This window comes from Arvicanthis niloticus, chromosome 4 (assembly GCF_011762505.2).
Source record: "Arvicanthis niloticus isolate mArvNil1 chromosome 4, mArvNil1.pat.X, whole genome shotgun sequence".
Classification (NCBI taxonomy): Eukaryota; Metazoa; Chordata; class Mammalia; order Rodentia; family Muridae; genus Arvicanthis; species Arvicanthis niloticus.
Window position 1 is genome coordinate 88,623,821 of NC_047661.1, and position 22,941 is coordinate 88,646,761.

The following is a 22,941-nucleotide window of genomic DNA, read 5'->3' on the forward strand; positions in this document are numbered from 1 at the left end:
ATGGCTGTTCAGTTCCTTCTGTTTCTACAAGCATGACAGGGTGGGAAGCTTTTATATACATGCCCTGGAAATAGACATTGTTCATCGATGCCTTGAGTGCAAATCACATACATGGCCTCCGCTTGATTGCACGGCAAGCTGGATTGTAGTGGAAGACTGTGGCTAACTACACAGTGAGAATTGTTCACTGTGCCATTACTTTCTCTTATAGGCTCGTTGAGCCTTTGGTGTAGAAATGAAGGAAAATGTGGGGAATCTGTTTCTTATCTTTTGAATCTGTCCCCTTGAACCAAGTCCAAGGGTGGGACATTTAAAATTGACTTCTCACTTTGCCTGTAATAGAACTATTTCAATGTAAACAGTTCCAACAATACAATATGTAGCTAAATATTAACCATCAGGCTTTAAAAGAGCTTGTTCACTATGATTGTGGAAGTCTGCCTTATTGTTTAGACGTTGTCTTCTCTTGGTTTAGAAACCTTTTCTATTTCATGCTCTATTATCCTTTAAATCTATTGAGTCTTCATTCACCCTGGAAATAATAATTACTTGGCAAAAATGCACTGCATTTTTTGAATGAAGCAATCTATTCAAATTAATATGTGAGCATGACAGATTATTACTTTAAGTATATCTGAAGTAGGAGAGAAACATGCATTTTTTTTTTTTCCAATAAGACAAACTATGGAACTTGGAAACACATTTGAAGGTTGGGTAGTTTGCATCTTAATGGCTGGGGATTTGCATGGACATAAATAAAGGCCAGGCAGGAAATTCTACTCTACCTCTTTTATTGAACTCAACTTGTCTCCTCCTTGTTCACCATAGAAGCCTTGCTGATCACCACTCACAAAGGCTCTGAAGTCTTTGCCAAACTTCCCAGTGACAGTAATGAATAGGTATGAGTGCCATTATATGAGACTCTCAGCAAGTTACTGCAAAGCTGATGCAATTCTAAGGTGGTGGTTCCTTCTCACAGTACACGGTGGGGAAGGGCTAATCCCAGGCTGCAAACTTCAGGCTCATTTATGATCTTTCATAACGTAAGACTATATGACTAAGCCCCCTTTGTCCCCTTCCTGTCCTGACAGCGATCAATATAGCTTCCCCCTCCCCCCATCTTTCAGATTAAACAAAGAGAGAAAGAGAGTAGCATTGGATGTAAATATTGCTGGAACAGACAACTTTGGTTTAATGTATCTTTTCCTTCAGTAAGAACGCAAGCCTGGCCGCTCTACTCTTTAGCTAAAGCTGATCTCCATTTGCTTATCTGTTTAATGGCTCCTTTATCTAGGTCAGCTGCTGCTGCTGCTGCTGCTGCTGCTCCTGCTGCTGCTGTAGCTGGCTCTGATAGGAATGGAGTTGCCTTAGTATCCTGCTGGCTTTAAGCTGTGAGGTTCTTGCCTAGAACCTGTACAAATGTGTGTCTGAAATGGGTTTTTTTTTATAAATAGCATTGCCTATTTTAAGATGCAGTGAAACTTGTAGAGTAAAACGGTATCTCAGTCTTCTACCACCAGGCCTTTTTATCATGTTAATTGAACAAACTGAGCCTTGATCTCTGATTTCATTACCAAGAGGTGACTTTGCTTCTGTGTGAGGGCACTTGAACCTTTTGTATAAATGAGTCATCTTTTTTGATTCATCAAGACAATTTTGCATGCAAGAATAGTTATTTTACCTTTTATTTGACAGTTAGGGTCAGCTTAGTGATGCATTAATAATTGTATAAAAAAAAGAATTGGAAACTGGTTTTTATTAAATTTAAGTTGAAATCACCCCCCTCCCACCCACCCCAGGTATTATTTAGGGAGTGTGGCTTTCTGTTCTTTTCTAAAACACCATTATAGATCAGAACAATGAGCATAACATTCATATACCATCTTTCAAAGTTTGTTCAATGTTGTGTTTTATAGAAATAGCATGTTAGCCATGATGGCTAGTTACCTTCCATAATGTCATCAGTAACTGCTTTTAGGTGGCCCCTCTTGGAACAACCAATCTGACTGGGCACTGGCTTGTTTGATCTTAAATAGAACTTCAGATAAAAGACAGAACTAATTGTGTAATAAGATATTAACTGTGAGCCACTTCTATACTGGAAAAAAATATGACAGGACTGAATTTGGCATTTAAACAAGCACATTATGGGATGTGAATCTAAAACTTCAGAGAAAATGATTATTTTATCTAAATAATAATAGAGCTCTGCTGGCTTCAGTGATGGAGTCCAGCAACGGCTCCAGGCACCTTAGTTACACCGCTTCTCAGGAGTACCTTAAGCCAGTTGGGACATGATGAAAGAATTCAAGGCTTAAACCCCTTGAGGGCCTGTAAGTCACAATCCAGAAAGTTCCTGAAAGGGAAAGAACATTTTATAGCTTGATCAATAGGAGCCTGAGAAGAAGGCTGAGGGGTAAGGACAAGTTGAGGATTAAAATCTTTTAGAAACTTAAAGAACTGAATTACTATCCTAGGAAAGTTTCGATGAGAGAAAAAAGAGAGAGAGAGAGAGAAGAGAGAGCCATAGAAAAAGGAGACTTTTCATTGTCTTTCAACCAGCAACCTTTTTTCCTAGGTCAGAATTCAGCCAAAGCCTTGATGATAACCAGCCCTTATTATCCAAGATGTCATTGCTGTCCCATGCACACAGAGTTTTTTAGCATTCCAAGCTCCTGCCACAGTAGCTTTGGATTCATACCAAGAGAAAGTCAAGGGTGGAACTGGAGGCTCCAAAATGAGATCAACTTTCCCATGGAACACTTCTTAGGGAAGGTAGTTGTTCCATTTTTCCAGCAAGAATAAACTTTTACTTTGAAATACATCTGAACTAGTATAGTAGTTGGATTTTCCAATAATGTTACCATTGCATTACTGTAAGTTAATCAGCTGTTGAATTAATACTTATGTGAATTAAGATTATGTCTAAAAAGGAGTCAGTCCAGTTTAATGTTATTGTCACTGTCAAACATTCAAAAGTGTAAACAAAGGACCGTGGCTAAGAATTTCTGAACAGAATAGATTCTAAAACAGAAACTTACAATATGGTATGATGTAAGAACTCAGATGTTAAGGGTGTATATTTGTGTGCTTTACTTAATGTAGACAGTTCAGAGCACTGGCTACTCTTTGCTGAGTCTACAGAAGTGAAGAGCCTGTGCCCCTGGTGGCTTTGGGGACAAGGAATAGACAGTGAAGGGGAAGGGCTAACACCATATAAGGACTCCTATGACATTGTAGCTGGAGACCTATCCGGTTCTGAGCCCCTGCCTTCTCACCTGCTTTACACTGGAAGGCTTTGTGTAAAGTGATTTTTAGTGCCTCAAATCAGGGTGATGTGGAAAAGAGATTTCCTTGATGTTACCCTAAAGGAAGCAAGCAAGCAGAAGATGGCAAGGAGAGGAAATGAGGGAGAGCACACTAAAAAAAAGTCAGCTTAGTCATATTTGTCCTTCATTGGTATCAGTCTGATCCCAGCCATGCCAGGCCCTTATGCCTTCCTGGATTCTGTTGTTGGTAACACTTATGCTAAGAAATGATTGCTTTATAGCCAGTCCTATACTGTGAAAAGGGAAAAGCTTGTGAAGGAGGGTCTTCTCTTCCTTATATGGGAAGAGGTGTGGTTTCCTGAAGAGTAAGGCAGAAACCTCAATCCCACTGTTTCCTTTTACCAAGCAGCACCCAGAGAGCCCTCATGAAGCTGAGTGTCCTGAACATTGGCACATGGGGCGATTTTTCAGTTTTGTGCAACAAATAATACATTTGAAAAATGTTGTAAAAGACCTGCTTCACAAGGGCATCAAAACATTCCCATTCAAGGACTCATTAAAAAAAAAAAGGATATTTAAAATTTAAAAAGTACATGTTCAGTAATAAACTCCAAATCTGAAAGCTATGAGAAGTGCTACACCAGGGATCCCTTGGCAGTCCCTGAGCTTTTCTTAGTGTCCTTCCAAAGCAAACTTCACCTCTTTTCCTGCTTTGTGGCCTGTGGGTTATGATTGGTATTTTTGGCTGTTCATCTGACTTACCAGCAGAAGAAGATGGTAATTTGGGACATCCTGGAATACATAGGTTTTTCAGTGTACCAGTGAAGTGAGGATGCCAGGTATACTTCTAAGGACACAAGTTCAGTGGCTAGGGAGATATCTCTGAGGGGGAAAAGGCTTGCTGGGCAAGGATGAGTTCCTGTGTTTAGAACAGCTCTGAACCCAACATAAAAGTCAAGTGTGGTGGTGTACCAAAGTAACCCAGCGCAAGGATGGAGACAGGTGAATTCTGGGAGCTTGCTGGCTAGTCAGTGTGCCTATCTGAAATGACAAGGTCTAGGTTCAGTGAGAGACCCTGCATCACAATGTAAAATGGAGAAGCAACAAAGGAGTATGCCAGTTATCAAACTCTGTTTTCAGCACATACTGATAAGTTTATCTACATGGGTATCATTCTACCTTACCATCATAGAATACACACACACACACACACACCCCATCATAGAATACACACACACCATCATAGAATACACACATACCATCATAGAATACACACACACACACACACACACAAACACACACACACACACACACACACACACACACACACACACACACACAGAGTGTGGAGGCTTTGGGAGAAACAAAACAAAGCAGCAGAAACCCTAAGTTCAGTTAGCCAGCATCCTGAATGGGGTTGAAAGATAACTCTCATAGCCTCCCTTCCCAGCCGTCTCTCTTAAGTCTTGGGTATTCTATCTCCTGAAGCCTGTTTCTACAGGGGTGCAACAGAAATGAGCTAGCCTTTCTGTCCAGGAATATTCCTTTGTAAAAGCTGGTTTCAGAACTAGCAAAGATGCCTTCATAGGAGGCAGTCAGTCATCTATGAAGCTTGGGTGCTGGGGTTTGAAATCGACAAAGGGAAGCAGACTTAGATTTTCTCCAGAAGGTGACTTTCTGCTTGTGGAGCTTCCATTCCCATTAATCTGGAGTTATCCTTTAAAATGAAAAGAGAGAGAGAAAGAAAGAGAGAAAAGAGAAGAAAGAAAAGAGAACAAAAGTTCACAGAGCGACCTTCCGTTCCTTGCCCCAGGCAGTCTTGTGTAAGCAGCCTGCTCTAGCAGGGCAGGTGTCCTGGTAGTAGCTTTCCCTGTGAACTCTGGCCCAATGGAGCCTTTTAAGGAAACAGTCTACAGAGCTGTATCCAGGCCTGCCCTTGCTCACCTGATGTCTCCTTTGGTTGCATCCATTTTTTTTTTCTCAGATCCTTTCTTAGAGGTTATTTTGGATGGGAAAAGTGCAAGCATGGGCTCACGGCAGCGAGGGGTTTTCACGGTGTCTGGAGAAGTTATAACTTGTTTAGATGCTGCTAGATGTGGGGGAGGAAAGGGGAAAGCCTGCCGATCAGTGTGCATCTGCAGCATGCGCTCTTATTCTGATACCCTTTGGCCCCCCAACCAGGTTGCTCACCTGAAGGCCTCAAGTGTGAATTAGTTTTAAGAACCAAACTACAGTAAAAAGCTGGAGTTCCTGTTTATAAATATATGAAGTAAGGTGAAAGAGTGTTAGAACTGAGTCTTGACTGAGGTGGTTTGTTTGTTTGTTTAAGTTTCTATCTGTAAACCGAAGTATACTTTCTCTAAAATAAAAAGTAAGTATTATTGCCAGGTAATGGAAAGCTCATGTAGAATGCTGTGCTGTGTTAGGTTTGCAGTTGCAGGAACTAGTCTGCACAGTATCATCTAACAGTGTGTTTGGATCTTAAAATGTGTTGAAAGACTTGCATCTCAGGATTGAATCTTGCATATAAATTAGTGTAAGTCCTTGTTTTAAGGGGTTTTATGAGGCTGAATTGACCTTGCTTAAGAAACAGTTGGAAAAGTTAAGCATAACCCACAAGTCATTTAGGAGTATGAGTCACCTTTCTGACAAGCCAATAAGGTAAGAGAACCCGGTTGCTTAACAATTAGAGCCCAGCCCTGAGGGACCCTGGAGGTATATTACAGGTATCAGTTAAGAAAACAAAGCGGCAGTGTTTTGCTACTCTGCAGAGGACGAGCTAAGGCTGCTAACCAAACCAAAGACTGCACTGACGATGCCAATTTTTACCTTTGTTTCAGAACAAGGGCCATTCAAACCACCAGAGGTAAGAGTGACATTTAAACTTTTTATGTAAGCTTTGCGTTTCAAGCTGTTTGCTAACTTCAACAGGCCTGAGCTCTTACGGTGCGAAATGTGCCTTTCCTGATGAACTGAGTAAAGCCGAAATGGAGGAAGCCACCAGGTGCTTGTCAAAACATGAGCTGAATCGGGAATTTTCACGGTTGTTGTCTGGAAGCCTTTAGGTTGAGAGTAAATGTGGCTATTTTGCCCTCACTCATACTGTGTAAAGAAGCGACTCTGTGTGCTGGGGAGGGTGGCCCCCTCTCAGGAAGTTGGTAGACATGTCACCCACCATGAACTGTTGTTTCCCTGCCCGATAGCAGCTTGCGAGAGTTCTGCCATAGCTTTACCAAGAATTTGGGTTCAGATTTCTAGCAGTTTCCTCTTTCAGCACAAACTTGGTCAGTACTGAGTCGCATTGATCAAATGAAGCTCTGATAGCGTTTCCTCTTAGTTTAACATAGCCTAACTCCCAACAGATTAAAAATATGTGCTTCATAAGTATATCTCTCAGAATAAAGCTACTTCAAAACATAGAAAGGAGTATAAAATGACTGGCCTCAAAACACCATTATTTTGAATGTCAGTCAAAAGTTACAGAAGTTTTACCCAACTCTGAAAAATACAATAACAAAAGATTTAAAAAGCAGATGAAATTAAATGTAAAATGTATATAAAATGAATAAAGATAAATTAAGGTCATCTGAGAATTCTAGAGTGAAAGAATGGCAGTCTGTTTACTAAATTCCTACTATTTGTCCTTGAAAATGCCTCCAGATTTAGTGCCAACAAACAAAACCAAAACCAAAATAAAAAAGCCAAACCCAAACAAACAGTAAAATCAAACAATGCCAGGCCAACATGCCCCTGTATTATTAGCATTTTTTTTTATCAGTTAGAATTTATATAGTTAGTCAAAATATGGAAGCCATGGAGAAATGCCTTCAGAGGGTCTTGCCTCTCTATTGTATGTGTGTAACTTCTGCAGACAAGGTATCGAGGGTATGGTAGGAGGAACCTTGTGCTAGATGCAGCTGTTCAGAGTGTCTACTTAAGTGAGTGTCAGGACACAGAGCTTAGACCAGGAATATATTATAAGGTAGCAATATTTCCTGAATAAAAATTAGAACATAATGATGTTTTTTCAGGCTAACTCCAGTTTCCCCCCAAAATTCTGTTATGCTTCTTGGACAGGGAGGGACATGTTTATATCAGAGCTGTCAAAATTCTTACAGGGTATGACCTTGCTAAACATGTTGCTCTTAGTCCTGGGCTTCAACTCAAAGTTACTTCACATTTACCCTATTAGACATGTGTATTATTTTTTCCCCTAAGAAAATGATTTCATTTTATTTCAAGGAAGTAATATGAAGTGGGTGTATTTGCAGAAGGAAAATGTGCTAATAAGAAGTAGTTAATCATTCTCACATGATATTCAATAATTCTCTCAGACACATTTATACCCTTAAAATTACATGTGAGCCTATTAATAAAAATAAATTAATTTTCACATTGAAAATTTAAAAATGTAGCGTTGGTGTTGTAGTGATTTTCTTAACTTTTGAATGTAATAAGTGCAATTTTCATTTAATGTTTAACTTTACTAATAGCCTCCACTTTGCCTGGGTAGCAGATGATAATGTGCTCTGAGGCTAGCCAGTTCACTTGGAAACGGCTTCATTTTAGGAAAAAGTATAGCAAGGAATATTGAGAATATGGTTTTTATTTTGTTTTCTTTCTTGAAAACTTTTTATGTCTCCTACACTGGCTTTGATTTTTCCTCTTTTGCTATGATTGTTTGACTGGGAGTTTTTCTTTTAAACATTTGACTTCCTTCTCAAGGCAGGTCCCATAGTCTAGGACCCACAGGCTTGCATAGCTGTGTCTGGGCTGTCACCTCCCATGCACTCTGGGCTTTCACAGGTCCTCCTAACTACCCAAAGCAAGTTTATTACTGCATGTCTGTCTACTCAGCCGCTTTACATCTAGTCCCCATTGTGGAGAAGCCAAAGCTAACTTCCATAAAACAAAGGAAGCTATTCCTTATATTGTTGGTAAAAATCAACAGAGAGAATTAGTTCTTTTTCCTCAAAGAAGCAAGAAGACAGGATTTTTAGACAATACACATATTTTTTTAAAAATAAGTAAAGACAAGGCAGTGAAGGAAGAAATAATTATCAAATGGTTATAAAATTAGGTTTGCCTCTTCAACCCCTTTGGGTAGAACAAAAGAGTCAAACTCCAGAGACCAACTCCCATGGCTGTGACTTCCAGGCATGGCTGCTGTGTCTGCCCTTTCTTTCCCCTCTTCTACCTATAGACCAGGTCTCTCCAGCCACAAGGGAAAACAGGTGAAAGAGGGGTATTAAATTCTACATTTCAAAAATATTTTAACATATTTTATAAATTTTATGGTTAAAAAATGTTTTTAAAGATTTAAAAAGTATAGTTAATCACAGTTTCTCCATTTTATTTGGTTGGGATTTCCCTTTGTGTGTAGAATTAATTTACTATATAGTCTATTTTACTGCCTACCTCTCCTGCAGAAAAGTTTCTGGTTTTAGGGTGGCTGAATTAAGTGACTTTTCAAGAGGAAGAACATAAAATTAACAATCAGTAAGGCAAGCAGAGTGCAGTGACAGATGCCTGTAATCTCGGCTCCTGGGGAGGCTGAGGCAAGAGGATCTCTTGCGTGTGTGGATTTGAGATCAGCTTCAGCAGCATAGTAAGACCTTAGGTCAAAACCACAACAAAATATAGATGCTATAGTTTCCAGAATGTATTCTTTGTGTGAATTTAAACTTTCACAACTCCACAAAGCTAATAATGATAGTAACACTAAAGAATCACTTAATGATCCAAACGCTTATGACAAATGAATTCTCACCACCGTCCTGGTGAAGTAATTGCTATTATAATTTTCCCTGAAAGGTGGGAAAACACAAGCAGAATGTTTTAACTTTGAAGATAATCTTTTCTATAGGATCATTAACTGCATTGCGTTGCCTATTTTAATCTTAAGCCCAATGTAAAACAGGGCAAGACAGTTCCTGTTGTCAGTTAAGACAATGGTGTTGGTGGGAAGCAAACACTGGCGCCATATTGTTCTGTTGAAAGTATCATGAGTTGTGTTGTTTGGTGCCTTTTCTATAGAAAGTTCGAAATTGTTCACTAAATTTTTTGGTAAGAAAGAGCTTGTTTTGGCAGCAGTTTTCTTTCATATTTCCAGAGGAGGATCTGTAACCATCATGCCTTTCAACTGTTTATGTCTTGGCCATCAAGTAGCCCAGGGCAACACGTTTTCTTACAGTGATTCTTTCTAATGGGTTTTCTAGTGTAGATACCCTGCTTGCTCCACAGAAATCCTGGCAGACTTTAATGATCCTATTAGTCTTTTACAAATGCATTTTGAAAGGAGTTGAGGTGAAAATAAAAATTCCATGTTTAAAGTTTCTGTATTTTGCTTTACATAAGAATCCTAGCATCTTCAGGACATGGCTTTGAGCACCTTGAGAATATTAAAACCCCTGTTTTACTATTTCAGTGATTTAACTTATGAATGAAACCAACTTGAGAAGCCACCCTGAGAAAAATCCACAGCTAATGTGTACTTCTCAAATTGGGGAATCCTCTGACAAAACCATGTCCCTATACACACAGTGGCAAATTGCAACACACATTAAAAGAAAGTTCTTCTCATGGAAAGTTCGATGATTCAGTGCTTCTACACACAACTTCACATCTACTTCCATAACAAAAATAAATAAATAAATCTTTCATTAGTTCTGAGATTACTGTAGTAATTAAGTAACAAAGAATTCAATGCTTGTGAAACCAAATGGTAACCATTCAGATTTAAAATCTCTAAAATCTCTCTCTTTTTTTTTCGTGTTTTTTTTTTTTTTTTTTTTTTTTTTTTTTTTTTTGTGTGTGTGTGTGTGTGTGCTGGGCAGGATTTTGAGGGTCGGTGGGTAATTCCCTTCTAATAATAATTAATTTTTTTTTGCTTCATGAACTGTATGTATTTTTTAAACTAAACACATTATCACTTAAGTGTTTTCTGGAGCCAGAGCTTTGGGTCTTTGGTTTGAGATTGTATGCCTTTTTGGGTCTGTCATGGCCCAGAAATACTTGAGTTAGAATTTTTTACATATCTGCTTACGGCTGTTATTCATATTTCTTGGCTGTAAATGTTTTCTAATCATGAATGGGGTTGGCTTTCCTATATCCTATAATCCTATGACTTTAAGAATTATTAGGTTATGACACATAGTATGACAAACAAAAATATTTCAGTTCATTTTTAATATAATTACAAAATATAATGATAGTCTAACAGAAACTTATCAGAGGAATTATATTAAATTATAAGTAGAAACATTCAAACCACATTTCGTTCACAGTTTAGCCATGTTTCTAATTGGAACTAAGGCAACATTGATTGCCAGAGTCTCCCTGCTACAATGATCCTATACCATATCACCAACGTGTCTTTATCTTGCTTTGTTTTCCTCACAGAAACGGACCAATGGACTTCGGAGAGCTTCCAGACAGGTGGATCCAGGTCTGTTTCTCATTATATATCTATGATAACTGCAGTTAAGTGATTATGAAAGTATATAGCAATTGCCATGGAAAGTCAGCTGCAACTGCTGGCCTTTGTTCCCACAGTTTGGTCTATATCTTGTGACCAGGAGGTGAAGGTCTAAAGTGCAAATCATGTGCTTTCTGCCTTCAGTGGTTGAGCTGGTTATTTGCTTACTGAACAGAGCCTCAGGGTGCCTGCCTAATGCTAACATACCTAGCACCCTCCATAGTTCTCTCCTAAATCAGGTAAGAAAAACAACCAGCTCACTACCACCACTGTTCTTAGAGGAGAACAGGGGAGAGCATGCAACTGCTACCCTCCCCCCTTGGGAAGTTTCTTATTCTCTATTTATGTGACTTGACATCAGCACAGTGGTTGCCAGGTCTCTGAACAAGTGTCCTCTGAAGACCAGTGAATCAGCCGCCAAAACAAAACACAACAAAACAAATAAAACAAACAAAACCCGTCTTTTCCTACCATTGTGAAGTTTGCCTATTAACTTAGTATAATTACTGTTTCACCGATTAAGAAATGCCTTCCACAGTTTAGTCACTGAACATTCTGTTCTGTGCATGATCCTGTTCTTGGAGGTGTAAAGGGATTCCTAGATATAGCATTTAAATACGTGGATTTGTTAGTCCATCGAGTGTACTGAGCAGGGTAGCCTGCTGGATCTGGATTACTGTTTAGATTCGAATTCTCAACCACAGCACTGTTCCTCCAACTGTAAAGTTGCTTTTCCAAAGCATACTTCCTTTAACTGAAACCACACCCAGGCTGGCCTTACCGGTTTCAGATGACAGAGATTATGGAAACCCTGTTGCCTCTGGCTAGAAATTGACTCACTTATATCCCAAGATCTGTTTTAACTCATTTAACCACAGAACAAAATTAATGCAATTAAAAACAAAAAGAGTGGGGTTCTGTTTTACTTTCTAATAGTTCTGACTTTCCCAAGCCAAGATCCTTTGCAAGGGGTCTATATGATGACATTTAGAAGAAAACTCATTCGTCGTATTTAATAGGAGTGCGTTGATTGTGTAAGTGATGTTTCTTTATTGTTTTGTGTGAATTGTATTTCTATTCCAGAAAATAATCTGGCTTTTAGAAGTGTTTAAATTTTCTTTTCTCTTCTTGGCATTTTTATTTGGTCTATTTCCCTGCAGAGAAAAACATTTACTTAGAGAGTCAAAAAATGCACATTTAACTCTTTATAGTTTACTCCACAGCCAGTTTTCTGCAGTCCTTTAGATTATTTAAAGGGAAATATAGTGAATTTTCAGATTATAAATATGGGCAAGTAGATCAGTAACAAAACAGATAAAGTCCTGCATGAAGAATCAGTTTACAAGTGTTCAGAAAGTGGGTCTGTACATCATAGGATGCTTTCCTGTAGTTTTCATATTTGCATGTGGGTACATTTTCCATTCATCATGTTTCTCTGAAGAAACAAATGGGTGATGCTCTTGTGGTAACAGCTGTAGAGAGGTTACACATATCCCTCTTCCTTTAGCCACTCCTGGACTTAGGCCTGAGCTGTGTGCCAAGCTTGATTGCTTTTGTATCTCTGCCTCCTCCTGCTGCTGACCTTCTGTGCATCTTTGCTCAGGATGAACCCTTGTTTGACAATTGTCTTTGTGAGCAACCTTGGCTATATTTATCACATCTCCCTCTTTCTGTATTGACCTTCCTCTCCCCTTCCTGTTTGGAACCCCCTTGCCCATTTTTCCTTTTCTGGGTTTTTGTTACCTGTGTCCTACTATTGTCTTATGTTTTGAACTCTACCTGATGCTGTAGCAATGAACCATGTCATGATCTAGTGTTAGGGAGCATGGCTCCAAAACGTGTTGTTCACACTTTAGTCTGGACTAGGTTCTTTGCCTGCTGCCTCACCCTTTTTAGTCTGCTTCCTCTATTGTGTTGTGGCTTTCATACTTATGAAAGAAGACTCATAAGAATACCTAACTCACAGGTGTTGTGGGCATGATGGGAGGTAGTATATACAAAGTGCTTACTTAGTAAGAAATAAACACTCATTTGTATCAATAATTATATTGATCAATTTTTTTCTACAGCAAGTAGAAAAAATATTGGACATTTTGTCATGTGGAGAATCAGTATTTGCAAGTTAAATCTTTGAAAAAAAGATGCAATTTCCTATTAAATTTATATTGAATCAAGAAGTTGCAGCCATGCATGGTGGTGAATTCCTTTAACTTGGGAGGCAGAAGCAGTTGTGAGTTTAAAGCCAGCCTGGTCTACATTGTGAGTACTAAGACATTTGGAGCACCATGATGAAAATCCTGGCTTGAAACAATTAAACAAGAAACTTGCACGATCATATTAATATTTATATTTCCTTTATTTCCTGATTGCTAAGCAACTTTTACAATCTTTGAATTATCTTCACTAAAAGATACAACCAAGAGAGATAATTGAGAGTGATTTGTTTTGGTTTGAATTGTTAGAGTTTGTGATTTCACTAAAGACAATATGATTGTGAATTTCTAACACAATCCAAGAAAGATGAGGGCTACATGTTTGAGCTGTGGCTTGTCTGCGCACTGACGACATTCTACTAGTTGTAAGTTATACCGAATCTTTCTATACCATGTTAATAATAGTTTTACTGCTTTTCCTTGTTCTGTACTAGGCTAAGAATTTTTTTCTTAATCCTGAGTGCCTTTATAAATGTAATGTGTGTCAGATGCAAATTCTGGTAGCTTTTTTGAACCACTTAAATATAGCAGGGTGCTTTTATCAGTTTGTACCTCTCTTCCTGAGACAGATGTTAGTATCAGGAAAACAACACTGTAACAGACAGATCAATTATTTCAGGAACACGGAGGTGCTGGGTCTTTTTCAAGAACATGAGATCATAAATCTCAAGCAAACCCAAGCACTGCAGTAATATTTTCCACCTCAAGTGGCACTCAAGGTCAAAGTTACCAATTAAATTTTAATACTTAGGATTAAAAAAATTCTTCCTATCTAAGTATTGGAGATTTAAGATTGATCTCTGATTGCATGCAGTATATCTGTGTGTCAGAGTATGTGGTCTTTATACCAAGTTCACATTTCTAGACTTTTATATATATTTGTGGAACTCATAACTTCTTGTATGTGAGTCCATAGTCATGAGCTTAAAAAAAAATCCGGTTGTTATTCTTTGTCGTGCTGTTTAAAGATTAGATAGAGTGGATGGGAAATGCTTTGGTAGCTCTCTCCTATGAGCTTAAGCTGCTTATGTGTACTGTGATAACCTTGCATAGTAAGTGAACAGATAATGTCCAAGTGCATGGATCCTTTTAGAAAGCAAAGGCTGTATGTTCATTGTAACCTTTGTGATCATAGGAAAGATACATGTGGTTCAGAAAGGCTAAGTTCTTACCCTTAGGAGTTGTCTCAACCACATCTTACCAGATTCATCTTCAGTGATGATCTCTTTCTCTTCAAGATGAGAAGTGCTGATATTCATGCCCTTCCTGTCCTTATGAGAAGAAAGGATTAAAGTAATCTGTCATCATCAACTTCATATCTTATGTGACACTAAATACAGCCATGTTGCTAATTAAAAAACAATGTGTTCCTTCTCCACAATATTTGTATTCTTGGTAGAAAGAGATAGATAAAAGCACCAGGTTTCGGTTGCATAAATGCATATGTATATACATTAGTTGTAAAGATTTAACATTGTGTACTATTCTACATATAGATACTTTGGAATATGGTATAGCATAGTATCTTAGAAAATAGCCTTACAAACACAGGAAAACATTTTTTAATTACATAATACATGCAAATAAGCTAAATGAATTAGAAAAATAAGAAACTGTGGCTTGGATTACTTTTAAACTAATTTATGTGTATAATGTTTTCATTTATGTAAATAAACATTTTGCTATGCTGGCTTATGGTACTGAATTGAAGTTTAATATGGTTCTCTTCGCTGCTTTAATTTCAAAGGGTTGCATTCCAAGTCTAAATAGAATTGCTGACTTCCTCTAGATTTGATTTTAAACAGAACAACTTATTCAGGAGAGAAATTTTATATTTCAGTTTCCAAGAAGAAAACAGTGATGAGAAAAAAAACAAAAAAAAAAAACAAAAAAAAACAAAAACATACCAACCCACTATTTTTAAACTGTGACTCTAAAGGCTCATTTTAAAAATGATCCTTTTCTTATAAATTAGGGAAACCAATGCACCTTGACGGTTTTTGTAAATGAGCCTTTGTCTGCAATCAATAAGAAACAGTTTCCATAGATCGTCATATTTCCATATTAATCAGTCATTCCCATGTCTATCTTTTCTGTCACCTCCGAAACTAATTTTTCATCAAATATAAATCCTAACTGAAATGGTAGGAGCATAATTGTAAACGTAGAAAGATATTTCACATTGAGAGAAATAAACTTGAAAAAAAGAAATGGGGCAAGGAGAACCCGGTGATTAAGATTCATTGCAGAGGAATGAGAAATCCAAGCTGTGAACGAAGCTGGAGAGTGTGCTCTGGATTTTAAAATTGCTGATTTTCCTCCAAGCTTCTATTAAACTATGAACAATAAGACTAGTTCTGCACTGAGGCAGTTGATCCCCTTGTAGTTATTTTCAGGGCTACCTTTCTAATTCCCTTTGCCAGGATAACAGATTTCTGAAATGAACATCACAGCACCTGGCTCACATCTCTTTTGGTTTGAGAATTTATTTCTCCTTTTCAAGGCTCATTCTGAGTTCACAAAGGACCACTCCCGCTTTCTGGCAGGTCCGTACATGCCTTGCCAAGCCAGTCTTTCTTTCGTACTGCACAGGCACCTTTAGAACGAGAACAAAGAGGAGGTGAATAGTTACAGATGTGCATCTGTGGAGGTGGTCCTTTTAGATGGCAAGCGACATCAGTAATGTGACTACTGAGATGAAATATTTGTGTTATATAATATACAGAACCTTTTTATGGATCACTTATGAACTTTTAGCATAATCTTATTGATAATATTATCTTTACACAATAAAGAATGCATTTATTAAATGTTTAGAAAAGCATTTCAAAAAAGGAATTTATAAATGCATTGAGCTACTTTGAACATTTATCACTGATAAAATATTCTTTACTTGGAAGATGAGATATGGCCTATGTCTCCTTCTCTGTATCTGTAGCCATGATAGTTAACTACTGTTCCCTATAAGAAGACAAACTATGTGCCATGAAATACTAGATAAAAATAGAAACTTCAGCAATTTGTTATAGGCCAACCACTTCTGAGAGCCAGATAATCTCATTCTAGAACTGAGATCCCAACTGTTAAATGAAAGAGACCAATTGGATCAAAACATATTACTGTCCAGTAACAGTATTTGCTGTAATATCTAACTGATCCTAGGAGAGAAACCATGGATAAATTAGTTTATGATTATAATATTACCACAGTTCTTTTTACAAATAGGGTTATCATATTAACTGGAACATGGGAGTATAGTTTGTAAAATTTTGGTCAAGAGAGCTTATTAGTATTTAGTTGTTTTTCAGCATCATCAAAGTGATTTTCAATTTGAATGAGGAGAAACACTTACATTAGATTCTTACATTTGTCTTCTTCTCTGCAGCCGTGGCTGTAGTCAGGGCTTTCTGTGAATGGACAGCCTAGTTTCTTGTCCCACTTCCATAATGGAAGAATGGAGAAAGGGCTGACTCAATCTGCAGAGAATTTTTCTTTCCTTTCTTTTTTTCCTTTCTCTCAATTTTATATGTACAGAATTGAAAAGGAAAAAGAAGGAGGAGAAAACAACAATTTTCCGACATCTCACCCTTGGCAGGCCTTCCCATGTCTTCCACACTCTTCTTTTACTGCTTGTAGGTCCTTCTAAAGTACACCAGGAGGCACATGACCTAAAATAGGAGGCTGAGGAGACCAACAAAGGCTGACTCCAAATGGTAGCTTTAGTTTTCAGCGCCAAGAGAGAAGCAGTGTTTCTGTCTCATAGCTGACGGTCTTCTAACTGTGTTCTTGTACCTGAAACATCAAGCTGGCATTCTCCTATGAACACAGATGCTGGCCTCTTAGAAGGCAGTAGTTCTTTGTTCCACTGTTACCTACTCAACGTTAGTACAGATTGGGTTTATTTCATTAGAAGACAGTGAACAAGATCCTAAGGGATCATGTTTTGTGGGGACAAATGGGAAGAAGGGGCCTTAGATGCTGGAAGAGTCAGGAAGGAAAACAAAGACATGGATGTATTATAGTTGGTCATAGCCTTCAGCTGTGACAGAAAAGAAATAAAGGGAAGGGAAGGGCTGATTGCAAGTTTATTTCTATTAATCAATACATGTGTGTGTGTGTGTGTATGAGAAAGAGACAGAGGTAGAAACAGAAAGAGAGAGAGATCCCACAGTAGTCGATTTCCATATGACTTTTTCCAAAAGGCCTTTACTGTTATTTATTTCTCACCATGCATTCTCCTGTACCTTGGCCTACCCTCCCTCATTCAAGCCTTTCCACTCCAATATTCCCTCCATTTTCACTTACATCAGATTTTTCAGAGACTGCAGTTTATACTGTGGGCTCTGCATTGGCAATGGTCATCATGGATCTATAACCTTAGAAGAGTTTACATCTGTTTATCGCCTCTGGCATGGGGATAAGTAGCAACTGTTTTCTTGTGTCACAATGAAGGTAAATGGATTAACAGGTGAAGCACTTTACCCCAACATTAGCAGATAGTAATTTGTAAGTGATGACGATCACTGGTGCATACATACCCCTGGACTGGTTCCATACTGGTGCATTACTAGTTGTCCTAAGAAACAACTTCTAGGCTATGATTCTGACACCTGAGCATGATTTATCTGTATTCTCTATTTCAGGTTTGCTCACAAAGTCTCAGTTAGCAAGCCTGTAAGGAGATGCTAGATGCTGCCTGAAGGGTCAGCTGGGGAAGGGTTCACTTTAAAACTCAGGTGTCTAGAAGAAGTATTCCATTCCCTTTAGACGATGGGACTAAAGGCCCTTATACCTACCACACATTGCCAGATGCTGCTCCCAATTTTTTGCTGTGTCAACTTTTTAATGTTGATGTTTATTTCACCAGAGCAAGAAGACAATAGAGAAGCCTAGCAATTGAAGGACACAATCATGAGAGTGACATTGCACTGTGGCTTCTTGAGTTTAAGATGATTACCCAGAATCATGTACTGTATAGTGAGTACTAACCATACTCCTAGTATTTGAGTTAAAAAATCCCTCTAAATGATCTCTGCATCCTACTATCTTTGCACAGGGAAAGCTTATTTCTAAGGCCTAACTGCACAGGACAATGAAAATTAGCAATGAGATCTGGTCTGTTTTGCAGAGTTCGTTAGTAATTGCTGTTACCAAGCAGATTTATGGCTGATTTTATTTTATGCATTGTTAATTTTGAAAATGTTAATCTCAAATTGCTACAGTATTTCAATTAGTTTGGACGATTAAAACTTAGCACCAGAAGAATCCCTTGCAGAAGATAAGGCAGCTAATTAGAGGCTCTGAAACAAACAACTGGTAGACCCTGGCTCAGAAACAAACTGGGTGGCTGACTGGCAGAGCTCACTCTGCTGAACAGTTTTGAAGTAGAGAGGACGATTTCTGGCAGGCTACATATTAAAGTTGAGTGAAGTTGAATTTTTCAAGAAGATATTTTAAGGCATTAACTGTTTAATATATAATTTAAAAATATGATGTAGTTCTGAAAACTGCCTTATTTACTGTGTTATCTTTTGAGTAACAATAGCAGTGGCAGAAATGCAATAAATATTCATTGTTCAGTTATGACTGACAGGTGTGATTGTAGGCTTTAAAATAATTTGACTTCTTTAATAAACTAAACGTTTGCATGTAGAAGCCTATTGTGAAAATCTTAGGAAAAAATAAGGGGAATTTACTAAAACGTTCCCTGAAGAAACATGTATAATCCACTCACTCAGGTGACCCCTCCTTTGTTTGGATGGTCCTCATGTTTCGTGTGTGTGTGTGTGTGTGTGTGTGTGTGCCTGTCTGTCTGTCTGTATGTGTCTGTGTGTGTAGAGTAACATGTTTTCAAAATGTCTGACATTTTAAGATTTGCTGCTCTACTTTTATTCCTTTGTTTCCTGAATGCATTTGTTCAACCATTTGACAAGTCTACAGGTTTGGGTTAAGTTTAAAGAATGAACAAAATGTGTTTTTGCTTCCACAAAACTGAGTGGTAGCAGAGCAAAGGTAGTATTCAAGATTTGGGTCAGTGAATGCAAGAGACAGTGAAGGGTACATGGTGATCGGAAAACGTGGTCTAAAATGGGATGCAGGACACAAGTAGATGGTTGATAAAAAAGGTGGGTGGAAGATTAATGAGGTTGAAGGGAACAGCTCTGGTCAAGGCCAGAAGGAGTAACAAGTACAGAACAGTAGAGACAGAGCTGTGTATAAGAAACAGGGGAAGATATTTGTTATTCTTCACCAAGAAATTAAGAGTAGACAGTATATCTGGAAGAAACCATTTAGCGTTGGAAAAGTTGTAACTAGAAAAGTAACATGGTTAACTAGGTTAAAAAGATCATTCTAGCCGTAATTTGAAGGGAATGTTGAATTCTTAGAAGCTCTTCAAAAATGTGAAGTGATTTTTTAGCTTGATTTATTGTTAAATATCATTCCTTCTAGTTTTTATTATTCTAAGAATGAAAGGACTTGAGCAGATGTAGCCATATGGATGATTGCTATTTAAGAATGGAGTCATGAAGTTAGAGTTTCTGGGTCAGTGCAGATAAATTCAGATAGAGGTGTGTATGTGTGTGTTAATATATTTGTGTTTATCAAAACTGTCTTTAATATTATATTGCATCATATCTGCATTATTATTGGCATAAGATAAATCATGTGCTTTTGATTATTGACACTATTCTCTTGCTATATGTTATTTGATAGAAATAAAATAGTTTTTCAAAGCTTATCTGAATTAATTAATCTATTGTATGTTAAAAAATATCACGAAGTCAAAATGCAGTTAACATACAGTGTTTTATAACATCAGTGTTTTATAACCCATTGTACTATCTCATCTTTGTATGTATATGTGTGTATATTTCTGTCTGTCTGTCTGTCTGTCTGTCTATTTGTCTGTTTACCTGTCTGTGTATACTGGGGATCAAACTCAGGGCCTTACACATGCAAGTATCTTACTATGCGTATCAGTTCATCTTCAGAATTGCAACCAACTGGAACCTTGGCTGACTGATGCTACCCTGAATGTGAGGACAGCATTGTCTTGTATTTGTCTAAACTGGGAAAATGTATAAATTCCGAGTATGGTTTCTATTGAATGTGCATTAATTAAACACTATCAGAAAGTCCAAAGTCATAAATTAGGCCACCTTACACTGATTACCACCTATAGTTAATATGTACCAGTAAGTTCAAATACACAAATAAATAGCAGTCTTTAAAAATATTTGGATAATTTTCTAGCATATTTGTTTCTATATAGATTTCAAATTTTCAGGTTCTTAAAGTTTTTTTAATTTTATTTATTTTTATGTTTAGATATTTTAATATATCTTAAGCATATCTAATATGAATATCAAAATTTTGAGTTTTGCACTAGTATTTATGTTTATTTTCAGTTGTTATAACTTTCTTTAATTTTTAAATTTTTTAAGACTGTATTCTCTGAAGCTCTAAAATGCACATCAAAATGTTTCAATAATTTTTCAACTGTTTACATGTTTAAGCAATTGTTTTCAAATGTTGACTAAAGTCTGCATCTTGTACTTTGTAGCTTTTGTAGTGTTTTAGACTCATAGTTTGGTTAGACTGTGCTATCTTTTACAAATTATGTTACAATAGATGTTCTGTGGACCTAGGATGATAACTTTTTAAATGAATATCAGTGATCTACATTGAGAAAATCAGATTTTCTTTTTTTTATAAAATATGAAGAAAAAAACCACTAAGATTACATTTCCTGAGTCTTTTGATGTAGGAAGAAAAATAATGTGCGACTGTCCCCTCACATTCAGAGTGACTCTTCTCATTGTCCTCTGTAGGCTTCAGAGTTGGTGTCTTGGTGTCATGTGTCCTTCTCATGTTCATTTTCTCAGCTGGTCTCAAGAACAAGACTAGGCCTATGACCTTAGAAGATCTTTAGTAATTGTTATGCAACTTTCAGTCTCTGCTTAATGTTAAGCAAGCAGTGGAGATAGCTTTATCAGGAGCAGTGTGCCAGTCTGTGCTTCTGGCCTCTAGTTCAGGAAGTTTGTGCTGTGGTCTCTGTCTGTGGCCCACAGCCAACTGCAGACCAGACACCAACTGCACAGGGAGAATTTCAGGAATAAATTCACAGCCTTTATAATCATACATCTTTCTAAGTAGCATGATGGAAGCGCCTATTGTCCACCCTTAGCCTGCTGAGGACAAGAACAAATTGTTTGTATCTACACTGTAAATCCCACCTCATGGGTAAGTAGGCAAAAGTGGAAGGGTACCATCTGTGACTTGAGTCAGCTGCTAGAAGTTGCGAAGCTCGACATCGTCTTGAACCCATCTTACACTTAAGAAACATTTTCCTAGGGGAAGTTGGGCGGACCTGGTTGAACTAACACCTCTGAGATCCTACCTGGCACATTGCTGTTCCTTTCAGAAAACATGTTTCTGGCTGCCCAGGTGAAAACAAGTACTACTTTCAGGTCCCTGATGTTTTCAATGGCTCAAAGGTGATGATGGGATACCTTCCGCTCAGGACGGTGTTTCTTCTTGGGACTAAGAATTACTCTTGGAGTTGTTTAGTCACTGAAGCAAGGTTGTACCTGTGCAAATGTCTACACATTTCTTCACTACCACCTGCAGCTTTTATCCCTGAAAAAAAAAAAAACTGACCATTTTAACAACGGAATATGGGATCTTCAGAGATCCCATATTTAAGTACAATGTGTATCTTCCATTTAAATTCAAGAAATATCCAGGAACCAATCTGGCCAATAGTTTTGAGAAAATGAAATGGCAACACCTTCTTGGAATCTCAAACTGTTCAAGGATATGTATTTTTTTTTACCCTTAGCAAAACAGGAAGAAATTGGAAAACATATGGACCCAGGTCGAGCATACAATGTATTTTCAACTTGAACTGTCACTTTACACCTATTTGTAGTAAGTCTGAAAATTAATTTTGGTGAAGCATTTAGATTTGAGAGAGGGAATGTTTGCTATCTGGGACTAAATCACCATTTTCGGCATCTCATTAATCACTGCCTTATGTAACCATTTTCCCTACCTGAGAGAAGCTACGGAGATGAGAGACGTTTATAATATCAATGCCAAGTACAGATCTTGCCTCTCCAAAAGAAGTTCATTAATCATCATCGAAGCGCAAGAAAAAAAACAGACTTCACGATCCATGCCAGTTTCTTAAGTAACATTTCTTAAAAGGAAAAAAAAAATCACCATTTAAAAAAATTTCATTTGAAAAGGTTTTAATTTGGCTGTTAATGTGTGGTGTTATGTAAATGTAAACTGTTCTGAGAATTCCTGTACACAGTGCATAGCAAGCAGTAGAATGTATGGAATAAGAGTTTGAGCTCCTGGCTGACATCAAGCTCTTGGTCATGTTGCTTCCTGCCTGTGTGGTCATAATTCATTCTGTACTTCAGATGAAATACTTAGTCCCAAATGGTGGGCCAGTAACCCTACTATCCTGACCTGCAGCAAAATGTAAAGACTTAAAATCTGGGAATCTGTTTCAAGCCAACCATCTGTGTCATTATGAAGGTCTTCGTCATAACTCTTTAATAAGCTTTGGCTTTTTCATCTGTAGAAGAGTATGAAGATACTGCTTTACTTATACCACAAAGTTAGAGATCAGGCAGTTGAGGCAGTTTCTTAGTCCATAGCGAATGGAATTTAACTGTGACATACAGAGTCATGCAAATAAATAAAAAATTAAAGCCAAAGTATCTTTTTGAGACACGGTACTGCTATGTAGTTCAGGTTGGAGTGGTGGGCTTGAAACGTCAGGTTCTCTTGCTTCAGCATTCTGGGATAATAGCCCATGCCCCTCTCTGGTATCCTATTCTGCCATGTGTCTTGAACTCTCAATGGTGGCTTTATTTAGGTGTTCATAGTTTCACCACCTCTTCAAACTCAGCCCTGTGGTTACCATGTCATTTATCCAGTGCTTGCCCCCACCCAACCCCTATTTATT

General features: G+C 37.8%; 1 protein-coding gene across 3 annotated transcripts in view; it reads left to right on the top strand.

Annotated features, from left to right (window-relative positions):
* Window positions 1-22,941, top strand: part of Vav3 (vav guanine nucleotide exchange factor 3) — a 321,021-nt gene that overhangs the window by 216,154 nt on the left and 81,926 nt on the right. For all 3 annotated transcript variants that reach the window (XM_076933154.1, XM_034500278.2, XM_034500279.2), the window contains exons 18-19: window positions 6,110-6,135; window positions 10,671-10,716. In XM_076933154.1, the coding sequence (XP_076789269.1) occupies window positions 6,110-6,135; window positions 10,671-10,716 (72 nt within the window). The remainder of the gene's footprint in view (window positions 1-6,109; window positions 6,136-10,670; window positions 10,717-22,941) is intronic.